Below are 25,149 nucleotides of genomic sequence, written 5' to 3' on the forward strand. Positions count from 1 at the left end.
TCAAATGAATAAGGTTGGATGAAAAAATAAACACATGTGTATCTCCCAAAAACCCTATGACCAGTGTAGCCCCACAATAGTGCTTACAGATGAAAGGTGATGTCTCTTAGACCAGTTATTCCCAAAATTGTTCCTCGATGCACCCAAACATTCCATGTTTTAAGGGTATCCATTCTTAAGCCCAGGTTACTTAATTAGTACCTCAATCAGTTTCATTATATCATGGATATCCTTAAATCCTGGATTCTTAGGTGTATATTTACTAAAGTGCAGGTTTTCAGAAGTAATGTTGCCCATAGCAACCAATCAGATTCTGCTTTATCATTTATCTAGCACAGGCGTGTCAAACTCAAAATACCAACCGGGCCAAATATTCAAGGTCTTAAGAGTGTGTGGGCCACAGCAAAAAAAGAAAGTCTTATATGCAATTTTAAAAGGTTTATTATTAATAAAAACCAATGCAATGCCCCCTGTATTTGTGTCCAATATGCAATGCTCCTTATGCAGTGCCCTAGTAGTGCCCATTTTGCAGTGCCCCAGTAATGTATGTTGTGCCCCCAGTAGTAATAGTGCTTCTTATGCAGAGCCCCCAGTAATGTTCCTAGTAGTGCCCCCAGTAATGCCCCTTATGTTGTGCCCCCAGTAATATCCCTAATAGTGCCCCTTATGCAGAGCCCCCCAGTAATGTTCCTAGTAGTGTCCCCAGTAATGTCCCTTATGCAGAGCCACCAGTAATGTCCTTAGTAGTGCCCTTTATGCAGAGCCCCCAGTAATGTTCCTAATAGTGCCCCTTATGTAGAGCCCCCAGTAATGTCCTTAGTAGTGCCCCTTATGCAGAGCCCCCAGTAATGCCCCTTATGCAGAGCCCCCAGTAATGTCCTTAGTAGTGCCCCTTATGCAGAGACCCCAGTAATGTCCTTAGTAGTGCCCCCTATGCAGAGCCCCCCCAGTAATGCCCCTTATGCAGAGCCCCCAGTAATGTTCCTAGTAGTGTCCCCAGTAATGTCCCTTATGCAGAGCCCCCAGTAATGTCCTTAGTAGTGCCCTTTATGCAGAGCCCCCAGTAATGCCCCTTATGCAGAGCCCCCAGTAATGTTCCTAATAGTGCCCCTTATGTAGAGCCCCCAGTAATGTCCTTATGCAGAGCCCCTTGGCCCCACTCACCTGTGCAGTACTTACTTTTCTTCACAATGGCCGCTGGGCACCGCTGGAGTCCATGCCGTCTTCACTCCCACCATCCCGCGTAGATGCTGCCGCTGACTGGATCTAATTAGATCCAGAGCGGCAGGTGCATGCTCCTCTCATCCCGAGTGACGTCACTCGCGCGCTGCATTACTGGGAACGCTGGCCTCTGAAGCGATCACTTTAGAGACCAGTGTTGCCAGCTTTAAATAAAGTAAACACTGCCCGAACGGAGCTGAGCTCTCATCGTGGCTGGGGTGTGGGATATATATATATATATATAATATATATATATATATTATATATATATATATATATATATATATATATATATATTATATATATATATATATAATATATATGTGTATATATAAATATGTGGGCCCACACTGTGGGTTTTTAGAAGTGGGCAACATCTGCACTTCTAAAAACCCACACTTTAGTAAATATACCCCCTTAGAATGCATTGAGGACTGAGGGCCTGATTCAGCACGGACCGCAATTGCAATCGCAGCTGCATAATTGCACGCAATGCAGCTGCGAAAATATGCTAATGTCTGCCACCGCTCAGCCAGCATAGAGCCGCCCACTACTGCCTTCTCACATCCGTAATACCTCGCAGTCCTGCGTATACATCGGTAACTCTCAAGCTGCGCACGTAAGCAAATTGCAGTGGCTAATTTATGCGCACCCATGAAACGGCGTTCAAACAGACAGGCACGCCTGTGTTTCTGCAACCACTCCCCCGTCACCACCCCCAAACACTCACGGCCTGTCACGCACTCTATCTTCATGCGTAATCACAGTACGATCGCCGCACATGTGCGGTTCATGCTCAATGGCTAATAATCACTTGATTTGCATATGTAGTTGTAATTGCGCTCGCTGCTGAATCGTGCCCTGAGTTTGGGAATCCCTGCCTGAAGCTGGGTAGACTCTAGGTCGACTTGACAGCCAACTGGCCATCATGGCGGCCGATTCAGGTTAGTGTACAGAGTTACTGATCGGCCGCTCGTGATGTCACAGCTGGCCGGGCATTTGAATGTACCTGCCCAGCTGTGACATCAGTCCCTGCACTAAGTGTGTGAGCGGTCAGCGGGCCGCCCATACACACAGCCAGATACACCGATATATCTGCAGATACATCGACCTGTCGGCTGTGCTGCACAGCGCAACGCGATATCTTTTAATACCGTCGTTCACAGACATCTAGGGTGCACAACCGCTGACGCACTCGCGATATATATCGGCCGTTTGATTGAACAGCCAATATATCGCCCATTGTGTACCCAGCATTAGACCTGTCTGAAAGGACCCTCTCTAGAATTAGGGATTTTAATATTGACATCGTTCACACAGATTTACTGATGTTGAAGGGCGAATATTCTACTTTTCAAGACAAGATTGCAGACCAAAGTTTGTGTCCAGTTTAATATCTCGCCTAAGCCATACTGTACATAGCAAACAGAAAACCCACTAAGTGTAAAAGTACAGATTGTGTCGGGCGAATAGATAACATTATTGATTAACATTATTGTGTTCTCGGACAAAATTTAAAATGGAGCAAAAAAACTTGGCCGTCCTGCTGCTGTGGAACTACACAACCCAGCATGCACTGCCATAGTTTTAGCATGGTGTTATATCAAAAAGGTGGCAGTGCATGCTGGGATGTGTAGTTTCACAGCAGCTGGAGGGCCAAGGTTGAAAACCCCTGTCTTAAAGGATAAGAATAAGTCAAGTGATCTCCTCCCCCTTCCCCCCCCCCCCTCCCCCAAAGCATTTATTTTGTATGTATTGCTTGAAGAACTCCAGCAGTTTTTTATATTTTGTTTATAGGCTTTTGGGGAGATGTACCAAGCCTAAAGAGTGGAGAATCGGATACATTGAGACGTTTCCCATAGCAACCGAACAGCTTCTAGCTTGCATGTATTAAATACATTCTGTTAAATGATAGACGTTCGTTGGTTGCTATGGGCACTCTTAAGTAGGCTTGATGCATCTCTCCCTGATCCCTTCACTCCAACTCCTGAGTTACTTAGCCTAACCAGCAATGGTAATGGTATATACCTGGCCCTCTCTTCAGGGAGAGACGTTTAGCTTCCATTATACTGTGGTCAGAACACTGAGTGGATGGCTACTGCAGGAGTACATACCTCAGTAACGACAGATATTTGTTTTTCTCTGTCTTAAGTTTTATAAACCTTTTCCTAGTTGCGCCTCCTCCTTTGTATAAGAGCTGGAGGGGTGACAGACTGTGTAATGACAGATTAAGAATTCTTCACAGGCTGCAGCGCTCACTACATGTCACAAAGAGCTCCGATGGGTTCAAGGATCACCTGCTTATTAGGGTTTGAGGATTACATTTAAGCCACTATAGCAGGGGTGGGGAACCTTTTTTCCGCTGAGGGCCATTTTGATATATATAACATTATTTGCGGCCCAGTGCAGAACACACCCCCTCCTTGTGATGTCACTCGGGGGCGGGGTCACAATCGCCATTGATTACACAAATGGCCGGAGCATCCTGCAGATGCTCCGGGGAGCTGTGAAGGCACCGGTGTGATCGTTTGAAATGTCCTAAGGACGCTCCAGGTAGCACTTCTGCATATATTCTGGCTGCAGGGTGCCATTCTAGGCACCCTGCTAGTCGGATGAGGCTAGCAGAAAAAAAGCTCAGAGGGCCAGTCGAAATGATTCCGAGGGCCTTATACGGCCCCCGGGTCTGAGGTTCCCCATCCCGGCACTAGATCCACTTGCAAACTGCCGCAGATGAATCTGCCCCTCCAGTATCTGTCACATCCCAGTCCTGCTTTTGGGTACTTAAAGCTGTGTACACACTTAGCGATGTGTACCCGAACGATATGTCGGCCCGAAATATTGTACCGCGGGTGCACATTGAGTGATCCCTCGTTCCGTCCTTCAATACCTGCAATGGCGCCGTATGCACCATCGGCCGGTTGGCCTGCAGCGCGGCCATCCGTACATCGGACGATCCAGCCAATATGTCTTTCCAATTAGTCCGGAAATGACATATCGGGCCGACACCGTCCTAGGGTGTGCCCAGCATTAGGTGGTAGGTGAGCTAAGGGCTCTTGGACATGGGTATTGAAACACTGCACTAGTAGACCACTTTGTACAGAGTGTTCTGAGCGTGTTCTGGAAGCCTGCACTCAGTGTACTTTATGTATGTTCCCATAGTATTTTAGAGTATTAAAGCTTGTGACTGCTACAAGCTAAGACAAAATTGTCCTAAGGCACTCGCCATGCAAAGTGTATGTACCGGTCCATTTTGTTCCCATTGTTTCTTCGACAGTTTGTGTCCGAAGCTGGATTGATGGGCTTTTAAGAACACACGTTAACACATATAGGGGAATTCAATATGGGAGCGATAACATCGTTTTTGCGTTAATATCGCACCTATGATGTCATTATCGCAGGTTTTAGTTTTACACTGTATTCAATTTCAAAGACTTTTCGCAGGTTTGAAAAGTCTTTGATAAAAAACGGGGATAACTTTTCACCATTGAATAGGTGGCGAAAAAAAGTGCAGAATTGGGGTTTAGGGGTGCAGGTTTAAAAAAAATAGCCTGCACCCCTGGGAATGACATTTAAAAGATAGCTGTCAAAAAAAGTTTTTTTTAAAAAAATAGGGACTCCCCAAAAAATTATTTTAAAAATTGTGGTGAAAAGAAAAAAAAATGGGAAAAAATTGTTAAACAATAGGGAAATAGGTTCAGGGCTATTCTGCAAGTATGCGGCAGGTGTTTTCTAGAATAGAATTATAGTGGCAGGTGCACAAATGCAGAATTTTTAAAAACTTACTTTAGGGACACCAAAATATGCTAGTACCCATTTTCATGTACCCCAAATTTGATGGGACCACTTAAAAAAACAAAAAAAATAACCTAAGTGCTCTTCTGCATCACTTCTTCAATGTCGGGGAAAAAAAACTCCTGCTGCGGTTAATTAAATCCCCGACTTTCACTTGCAGGCTAAAATGGGGGTACCCATAGTGATCCCCCATGTTTTTACAACTTTAGGGGGGTCCTACAATTTTTTTAAGGAAAATTTCGTAACTTTACGCAAATCCCACTTCGCAGGCTCCCGTTTTCGTTAGTTTTATATTGAATACGGGGATAAGCGGACGCACGCCCGATACTTTATCCCAGGTAAAAACTCCGATATGAAACGTAAACTTCGACAGCGAAGTTTACGTTTCATATTGAATTCCCCTCTTAGTGACTACACGACGGTCTGTTTATTTCAGCTTTGCCGTATTTGCCGATTTGTTCTCTACACACACTGTGTGTGCGCTTAATTGCAGGTGTATGTACAGTAAGAGCATTTTGGATTGCAGGAATGAAGATATCAAATGCATTTGTAATGAATGTCTAGAAAATATGAAATATTTAGATCTCAAGTCATGTTCAAGGCCAACATTGTGTAGTGAAAATGGTTACGGTTTGGATCTCTTCAACTAAATGAAGTGGACACTCTGGTGCTTTGCCTCGTCAAATAGGTTACAAATTGAAATACCTTCCACTGTCCATATGTCTGTGACATTATTAAGGTGGAGTCCTCTTTCCACCTTGGAGAACACTTATGGGAGGCGCAACGTTAACCCAAGAAGAAAAAGCATTCAAACAATAACAGGACGCCATAGAGTACATTGCGTTTGGAGATATTTTCAGTGCTAGTCTCTGACTATTCATTTGGGATAAACACAGAACTCTTTGAAACTCCTCAAGGTCCTTGCAAGGACGATTAAACTTTTTGAAATATTTACGTTGCTCCCTCCGCATTTAAGTAGAGGGACTACTTTTCTATTTGATATTACTGTATCTTCTATGATTTACAATGTACAATCTGTGAATGTTGTAGCCATCTGTATAGGCACATTATCTCGCAAACGAATATGTATATATAAAATCTTCACGGATAAAAATATATGAGCACATGACCCGTAAATGGTGCATTTCAAACAATGCGGAGACTTTTTAGATTTTGTGTTCTCTTTTCTTAGGCTTTATTATTGTGATATTGTACGCGTTGTTAATCAGGTATGTGTAAAACAAAAAATGTCACACTTCAAGAATATCTTTCATTGGCCACATTTGTAATTTGCTTTTCTTATGTGATTTTAAGTTTGTTGCAGCATATTTGTTTGTATAGATTTAATTTGGTTTTTTTGAATTATACATATTTTTCATATTAACCAGTCATTAAAAGATTCCAAATCTGGCTATTATGTACCAAAAGTGTTTTTTTTTTTTTTACTTTGTCTGATCAGCAATATCCTATCTGAGGTCCAATAGATAATCCTACACCAGCCGTGTGTTGCTACCCAAAAGGAAATTTCCACCGTGATGCCCCCGTTTTGCGGGAGGGACGAGGCTAAGGTTTGCGTTGGCGGATGGGACGGCTTTGCGAAGCTGCTGGTGCGTGGCTCTGCAATTCCGTTCATGTCTAAATCCTTCTTCGTCCTGTAATATCATGAGGTTCTATGTAACTTGGGTACAGTTATACCCAGAAGGTTCTATTGCATCCCAAGTTTTGACAAAAAAACACAAATGTATAAATGTATGGGTAACAAGTACAGCAATAAGCGAGAAAAGATATGTATTAAGTATAAAATAGCAGGAAACACTGTGCAAACCAGTAGATTTATATAAATGCAGAGCACACTGTAGACACCTGAAGACCTAATCATCACAATAGAAAACATTTGTCATGTTGTACTGTCATCTTGCTATTGTAATATGCAAAATAAACATAACAGAGGAAAAGGATCCTACTGGTTGTCTCTGCCTTGGGAAGAGAGCAATGTTCTCTCCATAGGCCCCTACCAGACACAATAAAGGAGAGGGAGTGGACATGGGGCCCGATTCAGAGCCGGACGCAATTAGCGCTCGCTCGTCCTGAAAATAGGGGTGGCTATTCAAATGAACCGTTCGCTCTTTGCGGTCTGTTCACGCCTCTAGGTCTGAACGAGCGAACAAAACTTGCGGTGGTTTTTTGGAAAAATACGCCCCCTGGCCACTCGCATCCTACGTCATGTCCGCTATTTATTAGATTAATCGAGTACATCGACCAGCTTATGAACTGCTCGCTATTCTTGTGGTTGGTTTTTGCTACCACAATTTTGCGAGCAGTTCTGACTATAAAATAACCCAGTGACGTGGTCAATGACGCTGCTGTATTAATTATGCACACCCTTAAAACGCCTGTTTTGACCTTTAAGCACGCCTGCGTTCTGATCGCCACTCCCCGTTTTCAAGCACCTTCCCCTGTTACCACCCACAAATGCCTCATCCTGTCACTCAAAATAGCAGGCATTCGCTATTTAGTGAACAAATGATTTTCGGCCGCACTGACTGGTTTGCGCATGCATATTACGATCCGTATGCATGCGCAGTTGGGCAAACATCGCTCGGAGCGAACGAGTGGCCGCTTACGAGCGGCTCTGAATCAGGCCCATGGAGTGTGACTGAAAGAGGGAGGAGGAGATCGTGGGCTGGAGTTCCCTCGCTGTGGTAACCCGGCTGCCGTCCCTTACATTCCTCCAGGCCTATGCAGTCTTCTGGAACCCTCATCATCAATCGGGGACTGTAAGTTGGGCTTAATGTCAGTCACGGAGGAGCATTGAAGCAAAACCAACTGACAGAGGACTGTACAATCGCTCAAGTTTCCATTACAGCCCTTCACTGACAAGAAGTGGAATTTAGTAATTTTACACCGGGATTACATGTTTTTTTCCTTGCCTGCCATAAACTAAACATTTACAGACATTAAAACGCTGTTTAATGCAAATATTTCATTAAATTAAATTGAACTTGTACTTGTAATTATAAGAGCAGTGTAGGTCAGAGCTGGCAGCCTGGATTTGCATTATCAGCATAAGAAGACTAAAACATGAGAGGGAAGGTTATTGTGACTACGCCACAAACACTGCAACTGGCAAGACATCATTGGGAGAGGAGCATTATCAGGCTGAGGCCTGTATTCAAGTTGAGGCGAAAAGTCCGGATCCGCGATACTTTTTCGTCGATGACGTAATTTTCGCCTGTTTTGCTTTTACCCCGTATTCAATTTGGAAGACTTTCCGCCTCAATGCAATGTACTAGGCGAAAAAGTTTCGCCTATGAATAGCAGGCGGAAAAAAGTGCAGAATTGGGGTTTTGTGGTGCAACGTTGCGCGAACCTCCGTGCAGCCTTCAGACAGTCCCCCAAAGGTAAACTGTGGCAAAAAAAAAACAAAAAAAAAAACACTTAATGACACCCCAAAAAATGACTTTGAAAAAGGGGGTGAAAAAAAAAAAGTTGGGAAACAAAGTTAAAAACTAGCGAACTTGACTCGGGGGGGGGTGTTTTTTGGATTGCAGGTGGTGGGGCAGGGGGATTTTTAACAAATTTTTCAACTTCACTTTAGCAACTTTTAAATATGCTGACCCCCATTTTCAAGTACCCCAAATTTGCTGGGATAAGTTATTTTCAGGAAAAAATACTCCTGAATACTATTCTGCACCACGTATAGAAAAACGCTATTTAGCAGCTATTGAGCCCGTTTAAAAACACCAAATACCTTCAGCAAGCCAAATCGAGGGGTACCATAGTGAACCCCCATGTCAGCATCTTTTGGGGGGTGTGTGGCTGATTTCCCCAAATCTGACAGTATTTTCTGCCTGTTCAAGTTTCGCCGGGTCCCGTTTTCGCGTCCTTCCAAATTGAATATGGGGTAAAGCGGGATACGCGGGCGTACTTTTCCGCCTACAAAACAGGCGAAGTAGGCGAAAAGTCCGGGCCACGAAAAGTATCACAGCTCGGCTCAAATTGAATACGGCTCTTAGTGTCCTGTCATCCTCCAATCAGATTCCATCCTGTTTGGAATTCATGAGTGGATACATTGTACATTTATCATGTTGCTTCAGCTGGGAATCTGGATTTCCCTGTGTGTTCCACCCTGCTGACATAAAATACTATTGTCCATTATTTTTACTGAGAATATAAATATGTCCTTTTAAAGGTCGATTTTAGATTGATATTGAATTTTACTGGCATCGAAGGTATTTCCGATGGCAAAATCCACAGAATTATTATCAGACGGGTTTCAACTTCAATTGAAACCTGATGTCAGTCGGAAATTTGCAGGTGTAAATGTTGTCGGTTTTGATCAAATAGAACCTGAAACACGACAGCATACCAGTCACCAAAAAGTAGCACTGCACAGATCAGCAGGCTTCTTAGGGTTACAAGAAAAGAAAGAGTTACAAAAACAAATATGCCGAAATAGCGTTGGGTTCGCCCATAAATCCAAAACCAACCTCGGCCCTTTAAGGCTGGTCTGGTCATGGAAAATCGGAGGGAAAGAGAGTGGGCTCTCCCCCAAATTTCCATTACCTAGCACCGACCTGAACCAGTGCACTATAACAGGGAGACACAGCGTGGGGTCTCCCCGCATTAATGCAAAACCAGGTCCAAACTGGTCAGCCCAGGGCTGAACATCCCCGGAAAGTCGGACCTACAAATAAATTGTGTTCCCCTCTCCCGAGGATCAGAGCTATTCACACGGTGCTTGTATCGTTAATGGTTTAAAAATAGATTTTAATAATGTTCTTTATAGTGTGACTACAGGTCCCATCCAGTCTGACCTGGCATTTGTGGAACAACAAGTATCAGCATGCCCAGACATAAAGGGCCTGCTGTCAACTGTAGTCCTCCTGTGAAGAAAATAATATAACACGACACACACACACACACTTACCAACTCCTTGGCTGTGCTCGGGTCTCTTCTTTCGACAATGTAGTTCACTGGTCTTCAAGAAAAAAAACAAGTCGGCCAACCCTGTTCCTACGGACTACGGGAAGTGACGGGTCACTTATGTGACACTATAATTGAAATGAATAGTAAAGCGCTTATTGGCTAAGAGAGAGATGGTTTTTATGACAATCTCCACTTTCCGCCAATCAGGCGTTGCCAATAAGTGCTCCCTACTATAGTGTAAGCCCCCAGCTGGTTTAGCCTGGTGTTGGTTAATGGAAAATCCGGGGCAGCCCATGCTGGTTTTTTCCCCTAATTTTCCATGACCAGACCAGGCTGAAATGTCCAGGGCTGGTTATGGATTTAGGGGCGACCCCATATAATTTTTGTTTGATTTTCAACTTTCTTTACTTGTAACACTAAGAAGCCTGCACGGATCATAGTGATCTGTGCAGTGGGAATACATACAATTCTAATCCCGACAGCGGCATCCCGGCAGAGGAGGAAATCCTGATCGTCAAAAGTAAGTATTTACTAACCTAATTCTACCCCCTAACCCTCCCTTAGGGGTGCCTAACCCTAACCCCCCCCCCAAGTGCCTAACCCTAATCCCGCTACTAAGTGCTTAAACCTAACACCCCCTTCCCCGCTGCCTAAACCTAAGTCCCCCGAGGTGGGTGCCTAACCCTAACCCCCCCTTCCCCTAGCCTAAACCTAACCTCCCCGGGGGGTGCCTAACCTTAAGTCCCCCCCGTGAACCCTAACCCTAACCCTCCCCCAGGACCGGCTCCAGGGGTTTGAGCACCCTGTGGCGGCCCGGTACATAGTGCCCTGCAATCGTGTGCGACCGAAATTGGGGGCATGGCCTCATTTCCATAGGCCACGCCCCCTGTGTGACGTTATTTGGAGGCGTGCCCGCATGGCACGCCTCCAAATAACGTAAGGCTGGGAGTAAAGCCCAGCCCTCCGTCCCTGGCTGGGCTTCCCCCAGCCCTCTGCCGTCAGTGAATGGATGCCGCGCGCATGTGCGCGGCATCCATTCACACTCCGGGGGTCCGGCTGCTTCGGCCCATGGGTGGAACAGCAGGACAGTACTGTCCCACTGAAATCATGCTGTTGGGGAGGGGTGCGCCCTCTATGGGTGGCGCCCCTGTGTTACCGTACTGGTCGAACACCCCTAGAGCCGGCCCTGCCCTGCCCCCCAGCGGCTGTCCGCGCCCGGCTTACCTTCGACCGGTAAGCCGGGTGTCGGCTCCCGGCGTAATTAAAATGACAGGCGTTGGGATTGGACGGCTTACAAATTGACCGTTCGTAAATCTCCGGTTTCTATTGTCGTTTATGTGAAATTGTTGATTGTCTGTCCGATATTCTCATCTGTTCTAAAGCCGGATTTTTGGTCGGTTTTGACTTTTGTAAATCCCTGATTTGCAAACTAGATGGCAAATCGCACAAAATGCTAAATCAACCTTTTGTAAATAAGTATCAAAAGAAATTATAACAGTAGATAAAATGACCGTAGAACTATTGCTTTGCTTCTGTCTGCAAAGTGCTCCCCTCACCAACTGTCTAGTTTATCTATGTGATACATGTATCCCTGGTCGCAGGCAGATTCCATATATAATTTATCATAAAACAGCTAGAAATACCACACTAAAATATTAATAATCAGGGAGCAGTGAATAAACATTAGAGATTCTAACACTCCAGTGGTTTGCAAACTGTACATCAATTCCAGAGGAAAAACTGCTGCAAGATATAGGGGTCTATTTACTATTACTAAGCAGTGTTAGGAGACAGTGTGAAAAGTGATAAGGTGCCAGCCAATCAGCTCCCAACTGTCTTTTTTCAAACACAGCCTGTGAGATGATAGTTGGGAGCTGATTGGCTGGCACCTTATCACTTTTCACTCTGTCTCCTAACACTGCTTAGTAAATAGACCTCACAGTATACATTTAACTTCTGACACTGATTTAAACAAGAATGCCTAATATTCGAGTGTTGCTCTTCTTTGTCTCATCCACATTTTCACCAATTTCCATAGACTAGATTAGGGATGGGAATCAAAATGATGAAACATAAAAACCATGGAAGCTTTGGTTCCAATGTACAATTTTTTTTTTTTTTTCATCGATGGTGAGGTTCTAGAACCTGATTAATTACTGATCGCAACTGTGATACGCACGCAGGTGGCCGATTGTTGCGCATGCGTATGCATCGCAGTGCGCAAAAGCTTCACTGCAATCACACTACGCAAACCCATCGCAGAGAGATTGACAGGAAGTGAGCATTTGGGGGTGGTGACGGGGGGAGGTCGGCAAAACGCAGGCGTGCCAGTGCATTTGAACGCTGTTACAGGAGCGTGCATAACTTAGCCACTGCAATGCCATACGCAGGTTGGGCTTTCACTGCATGCGATGAGGTTAGCAATTTCTGAGTAAGGTCAGAACTCGTGCAAGTGTGTGCGTGAGGCTCCGATGCTACTCGATGTTACCGATGGTTTTGCAGACTTGCAAAGCATTATTGATGTAAGGTGAAGTGGGCATCCTTATGTTAGGCTGCAATGGCATTGCGATAGCATTCATCATATTTGCGCAGTGGGACTGCGTGCGTAATTGCAGTTGCGATCGCAATAGCGACTCTTAATGAATCAGGCACTAATGTTTTCTTGCCATCAATGTTTTCCTTCCAATGTATGCTGGTGGCTTCTTCCATCTTTTGGTTTAAAAACTCCTCGATATGCCGTGACAAAGAGTTTATAGGTGGAAACACGTTGGTGAGGTGCCTGTGTCTCAACTCCTATGGAGAAGATTCCTACCGGAGGTTGCTTGAGTTTGGATCTGGCTCTTACGGCTTGGGCACTAGTTCCTTTAGGTGACCACGATCTACCTTTCTTAAGACATTTTTGATACAACTAATGTAGCTATCTTTTGTTTTGGATTGTATATGCAGCTAGCCTGTGTTTCCTGCAATTATTAAAGGATAATCTGCACTATTGTGTGCTTGTTATACTATATTATATTATTATATTATATTATGTCAGTAACGAAGTACTTACCTGATGGAATGGAACCTATGAGATATGCCTAATACCTTATACCTTCTGCAGGGCCATCGAGAGCTGGCAAGGGCCTTGGCCAACTTCGGGAGGCACGGCCATGCCCCCCCCCAAAACAAATTGAAAAAAATAGTGTGCCCCGCAGCAGCTGACCCGGACTATTGCCGGGCCCCTCCAACAAGCCCGTGTAATCAGTAGCCGCACTCTCAACAGGAATTTGTTTTGGGTTTTGGCAGAGATTCTCTTGTCACACCTACCCACATAGTGCATGCTGGGTTTCGAAGTTTAATTCAAAATGTAATACACTAGATAGATGTATCAAACCCTTGAGAGAGATAAAGTGGAGAGGTTGCCAATAGCAACCAATCAGCTTCATTCTATAATTTATCTAGCACAGTCTATAAAATGACTTATTCCCCTCTATATTCTACATTTGTATTGTCTGTGAGCTAAGTACACACTACGTGATCCATTGCACGATATATCGTTTCAATGCGGATCGGATTGATATATATCGTGCGGATTGCAGTGTGTGGACGCCCGATCGTGCGTGCCTGCGCGTCGTTCATCGCAGATGGGATGATGAGATGCTAAATGCAGCATGGAACTACACATTACTCTGTAGTACACCGCATCGTGCAGTGTGTACGTATGGACGGCGAGATGTATCACACTGTTACATCGTGCCGTCGCTGGGTACACACATTGCGTTGTAGTGTGTGCCCAGCATTACTGTCTGTGGTCTTTGGATGTCTTGCAATGTGAAGAATCAAGAAAGGACATGGTGAAGATAACACAGGAGGAAAAAAACAAAAGAGGCTGAGCTATTTTAAGTGACTCCCTCTCTCGCTCATTAATTGAACTTTCAGTATTTGTTATAGTAATTAGTTAAATAATATGGAGGGTCAGTGAGTTTTTTCTTTTCTTATATTTAATGTACAGATTTGCTGCCCTCAAGTGGCAGAACAAGGTATTGCTGATGTAATACAATTTATAAGCAAGTTGTGCCAGCAATGCCATGCAAAAAAAAAAAAAATCATACAGGGGAACGGAGGCCATTTTCCTATAGATGAGGAACATTCTATTCCAAGTGGTCTTCAACAAGATGGCGCAGCGGTGCAGACATCAGTTTTCCAAAACAGTCTGGCCGCCGGCGGATGTGCGTCTCTCGGGTTACCCAGAAGTGATTGGTGAGTGACCAGCAGCAGACAGCAGCTCTAGGGGAGGAGGAAGCCGGGGGTGATGTGTGTACAGCAGGAATAGTATGGAGCTTTCTCTACGTGCAGTGATCCTATGCTGGGTCTGCGCCCAGTCCCTGGTCCCGGGGGCCCCAGGTGAGAGCAGACCCCTCCCCAATGTCTCCTGTCAGTGACCAATCACACTTAGCTTACACTGCCCACAGTATACAGCTCTGCCCCACTGATCTATAGATACATAACAGGCAGGCTGTGCCAAGGTCCTCCAGTTTGCACAGCTATATATATATATATATATATATATACAATCCACGATCTGCCGGCACTCCCAACAACACCACAGCTACCTCCGGTGCACAATCCAAGAAATAAGCATAAATCCAAGAAAAGATCGGCACTCAGAGTTGTCAAAAATGCATATAAATTGTATTGTATAAGGTCTACGACTGTTTCTGGGCCGAAGCCCCGTCTTCAGGACCACAATGAAGTTTTGATTTCATTGTGGTCCTGAAGACGGGGCTTCGGCCCGGAAACGTTTTTTTTTCTCCATGAAATCGGGACGGTGTTGGGTGTCCCTTTCTGTTGTGGCTAAATGCCCTTCACCGAACGGACCCTGGCGTCATCAGTTACTATCCACATGGACATAGCAGGAATAGTGGCCCGCTGCAAGCCACCTTGCCAGAAGAGTGGCGAGTGTACAAATTTCTACTATTGGTGGCTTGGAACCACATTTCTGCCTTCACTGACGTCACCTCCGGGTCCTTAAGCTGAAAGGGAAATAGAATCAACCGTGTCTTTTCAGGCTTTCCAACAGCTCATCAGGGGCATCATGCCTAAATTAATGGACCCTGATAGGATACAAGATGTCTTTCAGGATGCATTGTAAGGTGCCCTGTGATGTGCCATGTTGTGTCCTTTGTGTGGTGCCCAGCAAGATGTGCTGTGACTATAGTGCCCAGTAAGATGTCCTGTGACTATAGTGCCCTGTATGATGCCATGTTCTCAGGGTTCCCTTATATGTTGAGTACATCCGGTGCTGATTCTACCTTCCATGTATTTTCTCAGTCTTTAGATTAGTCCTGCTGGAGCCGATGAATCAAAGTGCTGCTTTCACCATTTCAAACCCATCTAGAGTGACCAGAAGACACCCCAGTGTTTTAACTAGTGCCCTAGGTAATGCTGGTACTAAGTTGAATGGCCCTGGGACATCCATTCCATACTATGCCCTCCTCAGAAATAGGGGAACAAAAATGAATGAGAGCAGCATATCCTGGGAAGTTTATCACTGACGGAAAGCCAACTGCTAATCATACTCTTGAACCATTCTATAAAATACTTTACAAAACAGTACAATTATAAGCCTATTGCATCCATCCCATCATGCAGTACTTCTCTTGAAACTACAATTCACTTTTTATATTTTAATACTGTAGCATGTTTTCCATCTAGCCTTTTTTGTACAAAACAAAGCCTCTACACCGCCACTGAATTGTAGTCACCACATGCAGGTCTTCTTTTGCAAATGAAGTTGGAGTGTCAGGGTATTTAGTTAGATTTTGATATTGGAATTAGAGTTAATATTAGGGGTTAAAAAAAAAATTCTGCCTGCAACTACTGTACCCTGAGTTAAAGTGACATAAATGCATTTTTGCTCCCATAGGAATTCCGAATGAAGACATTCACCCGGAAGATGACAGTCAGAGAGGAATTGTGCAGAGTACAGACTCCATCCCCTTAGCAGTGAACTGTGAGGATGTCCGCGGGTCAGAGAGTATTCAGTACAAGACTGCTGAGATTGCAGATGCAATGCAAACTGTAGAGCTACAAGCTGACCCGGCTGTCATTCTCTCTATGGTACCGAGGGAGGTGAAGGACAACGCTGTCATGGAAGCCCCTGACTCTGTGTGTGACGCAGCAAAGTACGATGCAAAATGTAGTGCTAGTAATGATCCGCTGACCCCTTCAGATAACCAAGTTCTAACAAAGATGCAAAATACTGATACAAGTGCATCAGAGGCAGAACCATCCAGAACAGATGACACAAACACGACCGATAGCGGGAAGCCTCTAAAGGTCAACTGCGAGGAACGCAATGTCACCGGGATGGAGAATTTTACTCTGCAAGTCCTGAATGTGTCCCAGGTATGACATTTCTCAAGAAGTAATCATAGCTAGTGAAAGGCTCAAGCTGCTTGTATGAAGTTCATTTACTATAGAGCTACATTGAGCACTATACAGTCAGAGATGTTCTCTAACACCATGGTTGGGGGAGGGGGTGGTCATAGCCTCCGTTTCCCCAAACGGAGGTGCGTCGCCTCTGTTGTGGGGGAGGTAAAAGGCCGGGATCTCTCAGTTGGCTGAGATTTCCTGGCCTCTTTTGAGCAACTGCGATCGCTGGCTTGAGTGACTCCATGGTCTAGATGCTCCGATGCACGTCTATGGACGCAGCTCGGAACAGTAATGCATGTAGGAGGCATGATGCCTCCTGATACCTTACCATAAAAGTGTTATCGCAGCTCCTACCATAACAATAGCATCTTAATAACCCCCTATATTTATAGTTTAACAGGAGATGCACATCAGTCATCTATACCAGTGGTTCCCAAACTTTGTCCTCAAGGAAGCCTAACAGTCCAGTTTTTAAGGATATCCTTGCTTGAGCACAGGTGACTTAATTAGTACCTCAGTAATTTGATTTACCCATGTATGCTCAACCATGGATATCCTTAAAATCTGGACTGTTAGGGTGCCTTGAGGACCAAGTTTGAGAACCACTAGATCAGGGTTAGTCCAATACCCAGAGCCTGGTAGTCGGCCTGCCCAGAACAAAAATACTACTGGACATTTTTATTGTTGTCACACTTCCCTGACACTTTCCAGCTTTCTGCTGGCTCCCAGGGTAACCCGTGCACCTCTGGTTTAGATGTTTGGGCTGATGGCCCATTGGCGCAGCCTTTCCACGGCAAATATGGCAGCATGAAGACATACAATATTTATTTTGTTCTGATTGGCTACGAATTTATTTTGTCTCCTGCTCATCTGGGTGTCCCCTACATTGAGGATTAAAAACGTGCTCTCACCCTACCCAAACATAGTAGCGTTGTGAAGTTATGTCAGATGTCGGGGTAGAACCAATCGCAAGTCGAGCAAGGAAATATAGCAATAATTATACTCTAGTTACCTACAGCGTAGTGATCCTATAGGCTTCCGGCTCACAAGTAGGTGGGAGTGATAGAGTACTGAACAGGGTACACTTATTAATTTGGTGGGCATCAAATTTTAATACTGTTTAGTGTTCTACAAATGAATATATGTTAGCACTTATACTGTTGTCTGGAATCTAGGAAGCTTAAAGCTGCGCCCCCAACTTACGTAACTTATCTGATTAAGGTGTCCCTTCCCCCTGAAATGTAGGAACCCCTGGGCATGGAAGTGCCCAAATAATAAAACCAAACCTGTGAAACAAATAATAACATGACATATGTTGTAGAATGATTGCCTATACGTAAAGGCATATAAGATTTTAGTATTCATTATGCCCATTTCAAAGTGAATTGTCCATGTGGTGTCTGCCCTCCTACGTTGCTGCATTATTCAGATGGATTCTTCCAACTGTTGCAAAGTGGTTATTGTTAAAGTTAATTGTCTAGCGACGGGCAATCAGTTGCTCCGGGTCTCGCACCAAAGGGGACGAGCTGTCGATGTTGAGTGAGCGGGCCGGTGGGGGGGGGGGGGGGGGGTGGCTGCCCAAACGGAGGCGTTCCCATGTTGAACGCCTGCCGTTTGGGGGCAGTTCCACTGACATCACGAGTGATGTCACTGGAGAGATTCCGGCTGTTAGAGCCGAAATCTCTCTGGGGCTTGGGGCCACGAGACCCTACCACAAGGGTCTCGTCGCAAGCCTGATGGTCGCGATGGTGACCATCAACCTGGGCACTTGCTATAGCTTTGGGCGGCTAGGAGGCCACAAAAAAAAAACACCCTGATTCAGAGCGAGCGCTCTTTCAGAGTGTCTGACTCTGAATCAGGGCCTAAGTTTTGTGATCGTCCCTGCTTCGTTTTAGCCTGTTATTGTATATTGTTTTTTTTATTTCTATTTATGCAGGACCTTATGGAGCTGCTTAACCCAAACAGCAGTGAATGCACCATGGTTTTGTTCTTCACCCCTTGGTGTCGCTTTTCGGCTTCTCTAGCACCTCATTTCAATGCCTTGCCAAGAGCGTTCCCAACTCTGAATTTTTTGGCACTCGATGCTTCACAGCACAGCAGGTATATCTATCTATCTATCTATCTATCTATCTATCTATCTATCTATCTATCTATGATGAAAAATGATGTCATCACATTGGCATGTAATGACAGTTGGTGGGAACTCTGACTGCTTGTGTCAGTGATGTCACTTCCTGAAAGTTCTGGCATAACACCCATCTACTGTCTCCAAACACTTCTGTTATTTCCTATACTTAAGCCGGGTACACACTCTACAATCCCTGATACCATATATCGTTCGGTGGCAGATCGGAACGATACTTCGTACACATCATATAGTGTGTACGCCCGATCGTCGTTCATCGCATTATCGCCCCAGCTGCTGTCCTGCACGTCGGATGGGACAATGCAATGAATGACGCGGTGTAGTTACATGCAGCATGTAACGATACATCACGCCGTCGTACACAGGATCATGCAGGGTGTACGCATAGTATTGTTACATTGAATCTCGCCATTGTTGGGTCACACCATCGTAAGGTGTGTACTCTGCTTAACTCATCACATACCAGCTCATGACAAAAAGACAGACGCTCCTGATAATCCCACAATAACATCATCACACCATAATATATATACTATACTATCTGTTGCCTGCAGTGAAATTGCTTCTGCCAAAAATTTTTTTAATTAGAGGTGTTCTAGTTGTACTGCTTTCCATAGGGGCTCTGTCGCAGGATTGGACCACGTGACCAGCAGCGCGATACAGACTGGCGCAAGCAGTGCCTTCACCCACCACTCACACCAATGTCACTGTGTGCCCTGTGCACAGACTGTTATGTAACCTCTCCTATTTACCCACCACTCACACCAATGTCACTGTGTGCCCTGTGCACAGACTGTTATATAACCTCTCTTATTTACCCACCACTCACACCAATGTCACTGTGTGCCCTGTGCACAGACTGCTATGTAACCTCTCCTATTCACCCACCACTCACACCAATGTAACTGTATGCCCTGTGCACAGACTGCTATGTAGCCTATCCTATTCACCCACCACTCACAACAATGTAACTGTATGCCCTGTGCACAGACTAATATGTAACCTCTCGTATTCACCCACCACTCACACCAATGTCACTGTGTGCTCTGTACACAGACTGCTATGTAACCTATCCTATTCACCCACCACTCACACCTATGTCACTCTGTGCCCTGTGCACAGACTGCTATGTAACCTCTCCTATTCACCCACCACTCACCCCAATGTCACTGTGTGCCCTGTGCACAGACTGCTATGTAACCTCTCCTACTCACCCACCTCTCACACCAATGTCACTGTGTGCCCTGTGTACAGGCTGCTATGTAACCTCTCCTATTCTCCCACCACTCACACCTATGACACTCTGTGCCCTGTGCACAGACTGCTATGTAACCTCTCCTATTCACCCACCACTCACCCCAATGTCACTGTGTGCCCTGTGCACAGACTGCTATGTAACCTCTCCTACTCACCCACCTCTCACACCAATGCCACTGTGTGCCCTGTGCTCCGACTGCTATGTAACCTCTCCTATTCACCCACCTCTCACACCAATGTCACTGTGTGCCCTGTGCACAGACTGCTATGTAACCTCTCCTATTCACCCACCACTCACACCAATGTAACTGTATGCCCTGTGCACAGACTGCTATGTAGCCTATCCTATTCACCCACCACTCTCACCAATGTCACTGTGTGCCCTGTGCACAGACTGCTATGTAACCTCTCCTATTCACCCACCACTCACACCTATGTCACTCTGTGCCCTGTGCTCCGACTGCTACGTAACCTATCCTATTCACCCACCTCTCACACCAATGTCACTGTGTGCCCTGTGCACAGACTGCTATGTAACCTCTCCTACTCACCCACCACTCACACCAATGTCACTGTGTGCCCTGTGCACAGACTGCTATGTAAACTATCCTATTCACCCACCACTCACGCCAATGTCACTGTATGCCCTGTGCACTGACTGCTATGTAACTTCTCCTATTCACCCACCACTCACACCTATGTCACTGTGTGCCCTGTGCACAGACTGCTATGTAACCTCTCCTATTCACCCACCACTCACACCAATGTCACTGTGTGCCCTGTGCACAGACTGCTATGTAGCCTATCCTATTCACCCACCACTCACACCAATGTCACTGTGTGCCCTGTGCACAGACTGCTATGTAACCTATCCTATTCACCCACCACTCACACCAATGTCACTGTGTGCCCTGTGCACATACTGCTATGTAACCTCTCCTATTCACCCACCACTCACACCAATGTCACTGTGTGTCCTGTGCACTGACTGCTATGTAACTTCTCCTATTCACCCACCTCTCACACCAATGCCACTGTGTGCCCTGTGCTCCGACTGCTATGTAACCTCTCCTATTCACCCACCTCTCACACCAATGTCACTGTGTGCCCTGTGCACAGACTGCTATGTAACCTCTCCTATTCACCCACCACTCACACCAATGTAACTGTATGCCCTGTGCACAGACTGCTATGTAGCCTATCCTATTCACCCACCACTCTCACCAATGTCACTGTGTGCCCTGTGCACAGACTGCTATGTAACCTCTCCTATTCACCCACCACTCACACCTATGTCACTCTGTGCCCTGTGCTCCGACTGCTACGTAACCTATCCTATTCACCCACCTCACACCAATGTCACTGTGTGCCCTGTGCACAGACTGCTATGTAACCTCTCCTACTCACCCACCACTCACACCAATGTCACTGTGTGCCCTGTGCACAGACTGCTATGTAAACTATCCTATTCACCCACCACTCACACCAATGTCACTGTATGCCCTGTGCACTGACTGCTATGTAACTTCTCCTATTCACCCACCACTCACACCTATGTCACTGTGTGCCCTGTGCACAGACTGCTATGTAACCTCTCCTATTCACCCACCACTCACACCAATGTCACTGTGTGCCCTGTGCACAGACTGCTATGTAGCCTATCCTATTCACCCACCACTCACACCAATGTCACTGTGTGCCCTGTGCACAGACTGCTATGTAACCTATCCTATTCACCCACCACTCACACCAATGTCACTGTGTGCCCTGTGCACATACTGCTATGTAACCTCTCCTATTCACCCACCACTCACACCAATGTCACTGTGTGTCCTGTGCACTGACTGCTATGTAACTTCTCCTATTCACCCACCACTCACACCTATGTCACTGTGTGCCCTGTGCACATACTTATATGTAAAATTATCCTATTCACCCACCACTCACACCAATGTCACTGGCACTGTGTGCCCTGTGCACAGACTATGTATCCTATTCTATTCACCCACCACTCACACCAATGTCACTGTGTGCCCCATGCACAGACTGCTATGTAACCTATCCTACTCAAGTATACGCGGGCCTAAAGCAACTCCACCACCCCCCCCCCCCCTTGCATTGGGATAGGTTCAGTAGTTTTTGCGCTAACTTGGAACAGACAGACACAGCATTCTTATAATAGTATAGATAATTTAATAGTGCACAGGCCACTTACTAGAGATGTCTGCTGACCCCCATGTTTTGGAACTGGATTAATCCTCGTGTTTTAGTTTTGCAAAACTACTCTCATGGTTTTCATTTTGGTTTTGGATCTGGATTTATAAAAAAAAAAAAAAAAAATGTTTTTTAAAACAGTTAAAACCATGTAAATTTTTGCAATACAAAATCCAAAATTCAGATTTAAAATCCGAATTCCGAACCGCTGGAAGATCAGACCCGCGACTCGGATTTATCCGGATCTCCTGAGGAGATTAGAACCGCGACTCGGATCTGTCCAGATTCACGAAGTTCAGGTGGATTCGGATTTCTGGAGAACCGCACATCTCTGCCACATACAGAGAGAAAACAGCCTGTAGAGGAGAAAAGGTGACGACGTCCCAAGTAGGGCATAAGTAAAGAAGAAATGAAATGCTAAGGGTAATCGTTATAATTAAGTCAGTTCCTGATGAGGGGAAGCAATCGGGAAGCCGACTGCCTATATACCGGCAGCCGGCTTCCCGACTGTCTTATCCCCGGCATGGGTGAAATGCCGGGCGTCTACGATCGTAGTGATGCCGGGCGCCGCGAGCGGACAGCCGCGGGGGGGAGGGTTAGGTTTAGGGCTCCCGGTGGGGACTTAGGGTTAGGCACCCCCCCGGGAGGGTTAGGGTTAGGCTAGGGGGAGGGAGGGTTAGGGTTAGGCACCCCCGTGGGGGACTTAGGTTTAGGTAGCGGGGAAGGGGGTGGTTAGAGTTAGGCACTTAGAGGAGGGATTAGGGTTAGGCACTTGGGGGGGAAGTTAGGGTTAGGCACCCCTAAGGAGGGTTAGGGCCGGTGGTATTTCATACCCATTCCCTGATGAGAGTGCATCTAATGCTGGGTTCTGTATTGTGATGACTTGGTCACTATTATGTGTTCCTCCTTTATAACTTTGTTACTATTGTGTGTTGTTTTTTCCTAGTCTCTCCACCCGATTTGGTACCGTGGCCGTTCCTAACATTCTCCTGTTCCAAGGCGCTAAGCCTATGGCCAGATTTAACCACACGGAACGGACCTTGGATGCTCTCAAGTCATTTATATTCAACCAGTCAGGTACAGAGAGACACAGCTCCGAGCTGGTCTTATTCCTTTGCAGACATTTTATGGGCATCATGTTGTCTTATGTTGGCGGGTCGGGTATGAGATCCCGGTGGCCGGTTTGCCGCTGGTCAGAATACCGACATCGGCATCCCAACAATCAGAATCCCGATACCCATAAGGATAGCAGGTAAGACTAACCCTTACACCTACTTTCTCTCCCCGATGCCTAAACCTAACCTCCCCCTCCTCGCACCCTAAATCTAACCCCCCCCCTCCCCCTATTGTCTAACCCTCCCTCCCCCTAATGCCTAACCTCACACCCTAGCCCCCCCTCCTAACGCCCGATACTTAGGGATGCCGGTGGTCAGGATTCTGGTGCCGGGATCCCGAAGCTGTCGGGATTTCGGCGCGGGTATTTCACCCGTCCCGCACGCCGGGATGCTGACTATATCCCAGGTAAAGCATATGCTGGAAATGGCTTATACACTGTTTTGCACCTGTTATTGCACAGCAAAGTGCTTATGGAACATATGTATAATATAATGCTCTATATCAGAGGTTCCCAAAGTCCGCCATTACAGTCCATGTTTTAGGGATATCCAAGCTTGAGTCCAGATGGTTAAATCAAATGGATTGAGGTACTAATTAAGTCACCTGTGCTCAAGTATGGCTATCCCTAAAACCTGGACTGTTAGTGTGCCTTGAGGACCGTGGTTGGGAACCCCTGATCTAGTGTGTTTGAGTATATGGGATGCATGTTCCAGCAGCCACAGGCACATTCACCTGTGGTTAGTGCTTCCTATGTAATACGTCTAGTGTGAAACTTTACACGGGAGAAAATGCTTGCACATGGTACACAGCCCAGCATTACTGCTTGCTCTTATGGCAGTCTCACTTTGCAGTTTCATACATGTTACTATTTGGCAATGTGAAAATTGCAGGAAAGGAATTAAAGGTTGGCTAAAGTACGTTTGCACCTATCCATTTACATGTATGTTTGTGTTCTCTCCAGAATTTTTTTCACTGCTGGGTGACATTATGAAGTAGTCATGGTGGGAGGGTGGGGGGACTGACCCCATCAAACTCGGAGGCGGACTGACCCCATCACATTGTGCGCTCGCCCCCTGCTTCTCAATGTTTGTCGGGCTCTGTGTAGGAGACTGGGAGACTGTGTGTCTGTAGTGCTTGCCTCCAGTGCGGGGTGGGCCAGGGGGTGACAGAGTGGAGGGGGATCCCCCATGCAATGAGCATTCTGTTGCTCACGGCGCCCTCTGCTGGCTGGTACAGTGATCCTGCGACTCTCAACCTGTCAATCACAGACATTGGTACTGATTGACAGCTGGGGGGAATGTGTCCGTGAAAAAGGCCCTGGGGAGAACACTATGTATTTCCTTAATGTTGAAGAATGGACTCTTATAATCTCAACTCTTCACTTACAGGAATTGAAGCAAAGCCAGATATTTTGTTGACGGAAGCAGATCATGAAGGACCACTGCCCTGTAATCCTCAGGCTGGTATCGATTGGCTGCTTGCTTTCTCCATACTCTATGTGACCGTCTTTATAATGTACGCCACCATCCAGACTGAGAGCATTCGCTGGCTTATACCAGGACAAGAGCATGAACATCAGGAGTAACTGGCTGCAGAGACTTGAACAAACAGCTGTAGACTGGTGCAGGTCTCGCCGACTCGTCACTCACCAACCAATGTTTGACTTCACACTTTCAGGAGCAGCCGATGTTGAACTCCTCCTTGGGAATATTATTAAATTATTTGTCAGTAGAAACTGTTCTCTTCCTGGTAGTGGAAGCCGGTGTACATATTTTACCAGCTTTTATCTCTTATGGAGATACCTTTCTGTAAATATCACATTACACCGTTTTGTATTGAGTTTTTATTTTTTCTGTGGTCAGATTTAAATTCATAATTAAAAGTAGGTTGAAACAAAATAGTTTTCATTCTAGCACCCTGCAGCTGTCGCATCCCGTGAGTTCCTGTTTCCTGCCTGGGGTGTCTCACTCTCTCAGCTCTGGTGCTTCTAGCACACTCGGCGGATGCATCAAATGGCTGAGATACAGACCAGAGGGTGCTAGAAGCACCAGAACAG

At 45.8% G+C, this 25,149-nt stretch overlaps 1 protein-coding gene across 2 annotated transcripts; it reads left to right on the forward strand.

Annotated features, from left to right (window-relative positions):
- Positions 1-14,099: 14,099 nt before the first annotated feature.
- Positions 14,100-25,076, forward strand: TXNDC15 (thioredoxin domain containing 15). Of its 2 annotated transcripts, none has more exons than XM_088475074.1 (5): positions 14,100-14,185; positions 15,852-16,333; positions 18,297-18,460; positions 22,924-23,054; positions 24,482-25,076. In XM_088475074.1, the coding sequence occupies exons 1-5, from the start codon at positions 14,101-14,103 to the stop codon at positions 24,676-24,678; spliced, it is 1,059 nt and encodes a 352-aa protein (XP_088331200.1). In that variant the 5' UTR covers position 14,100; the 3' UTR covers positions 24,679-25,076. The 2 variants fall into 2 exon arrangements, with proteins under 2 accessions (XP_088331200.1, XP_088331201.1); XM_088475075.1 differs by lacking the exon at positions 14,100-14,185 and adding an exon at positions 14,193-14,329 and having other exon boundaries at positions 24,482-25,073.
- Positions 25,077-25,149: the final 73 nt, after the last annotated feature.

This window comes from Taudactylus pleione, unplaced genomic scaffold, assembly GCF_031769625.1.
Source record: "Taudactylus pleione unplaced genomic scaffold, aTauple2 ptg000161l, whole genome shotgun sequence".
Lineage (NCBI taxonomy): Eukaryota > Metazoa > Chordata > Amphibia > Anura > Myobatrachidae > Taudactylus > Taudactylus pleione.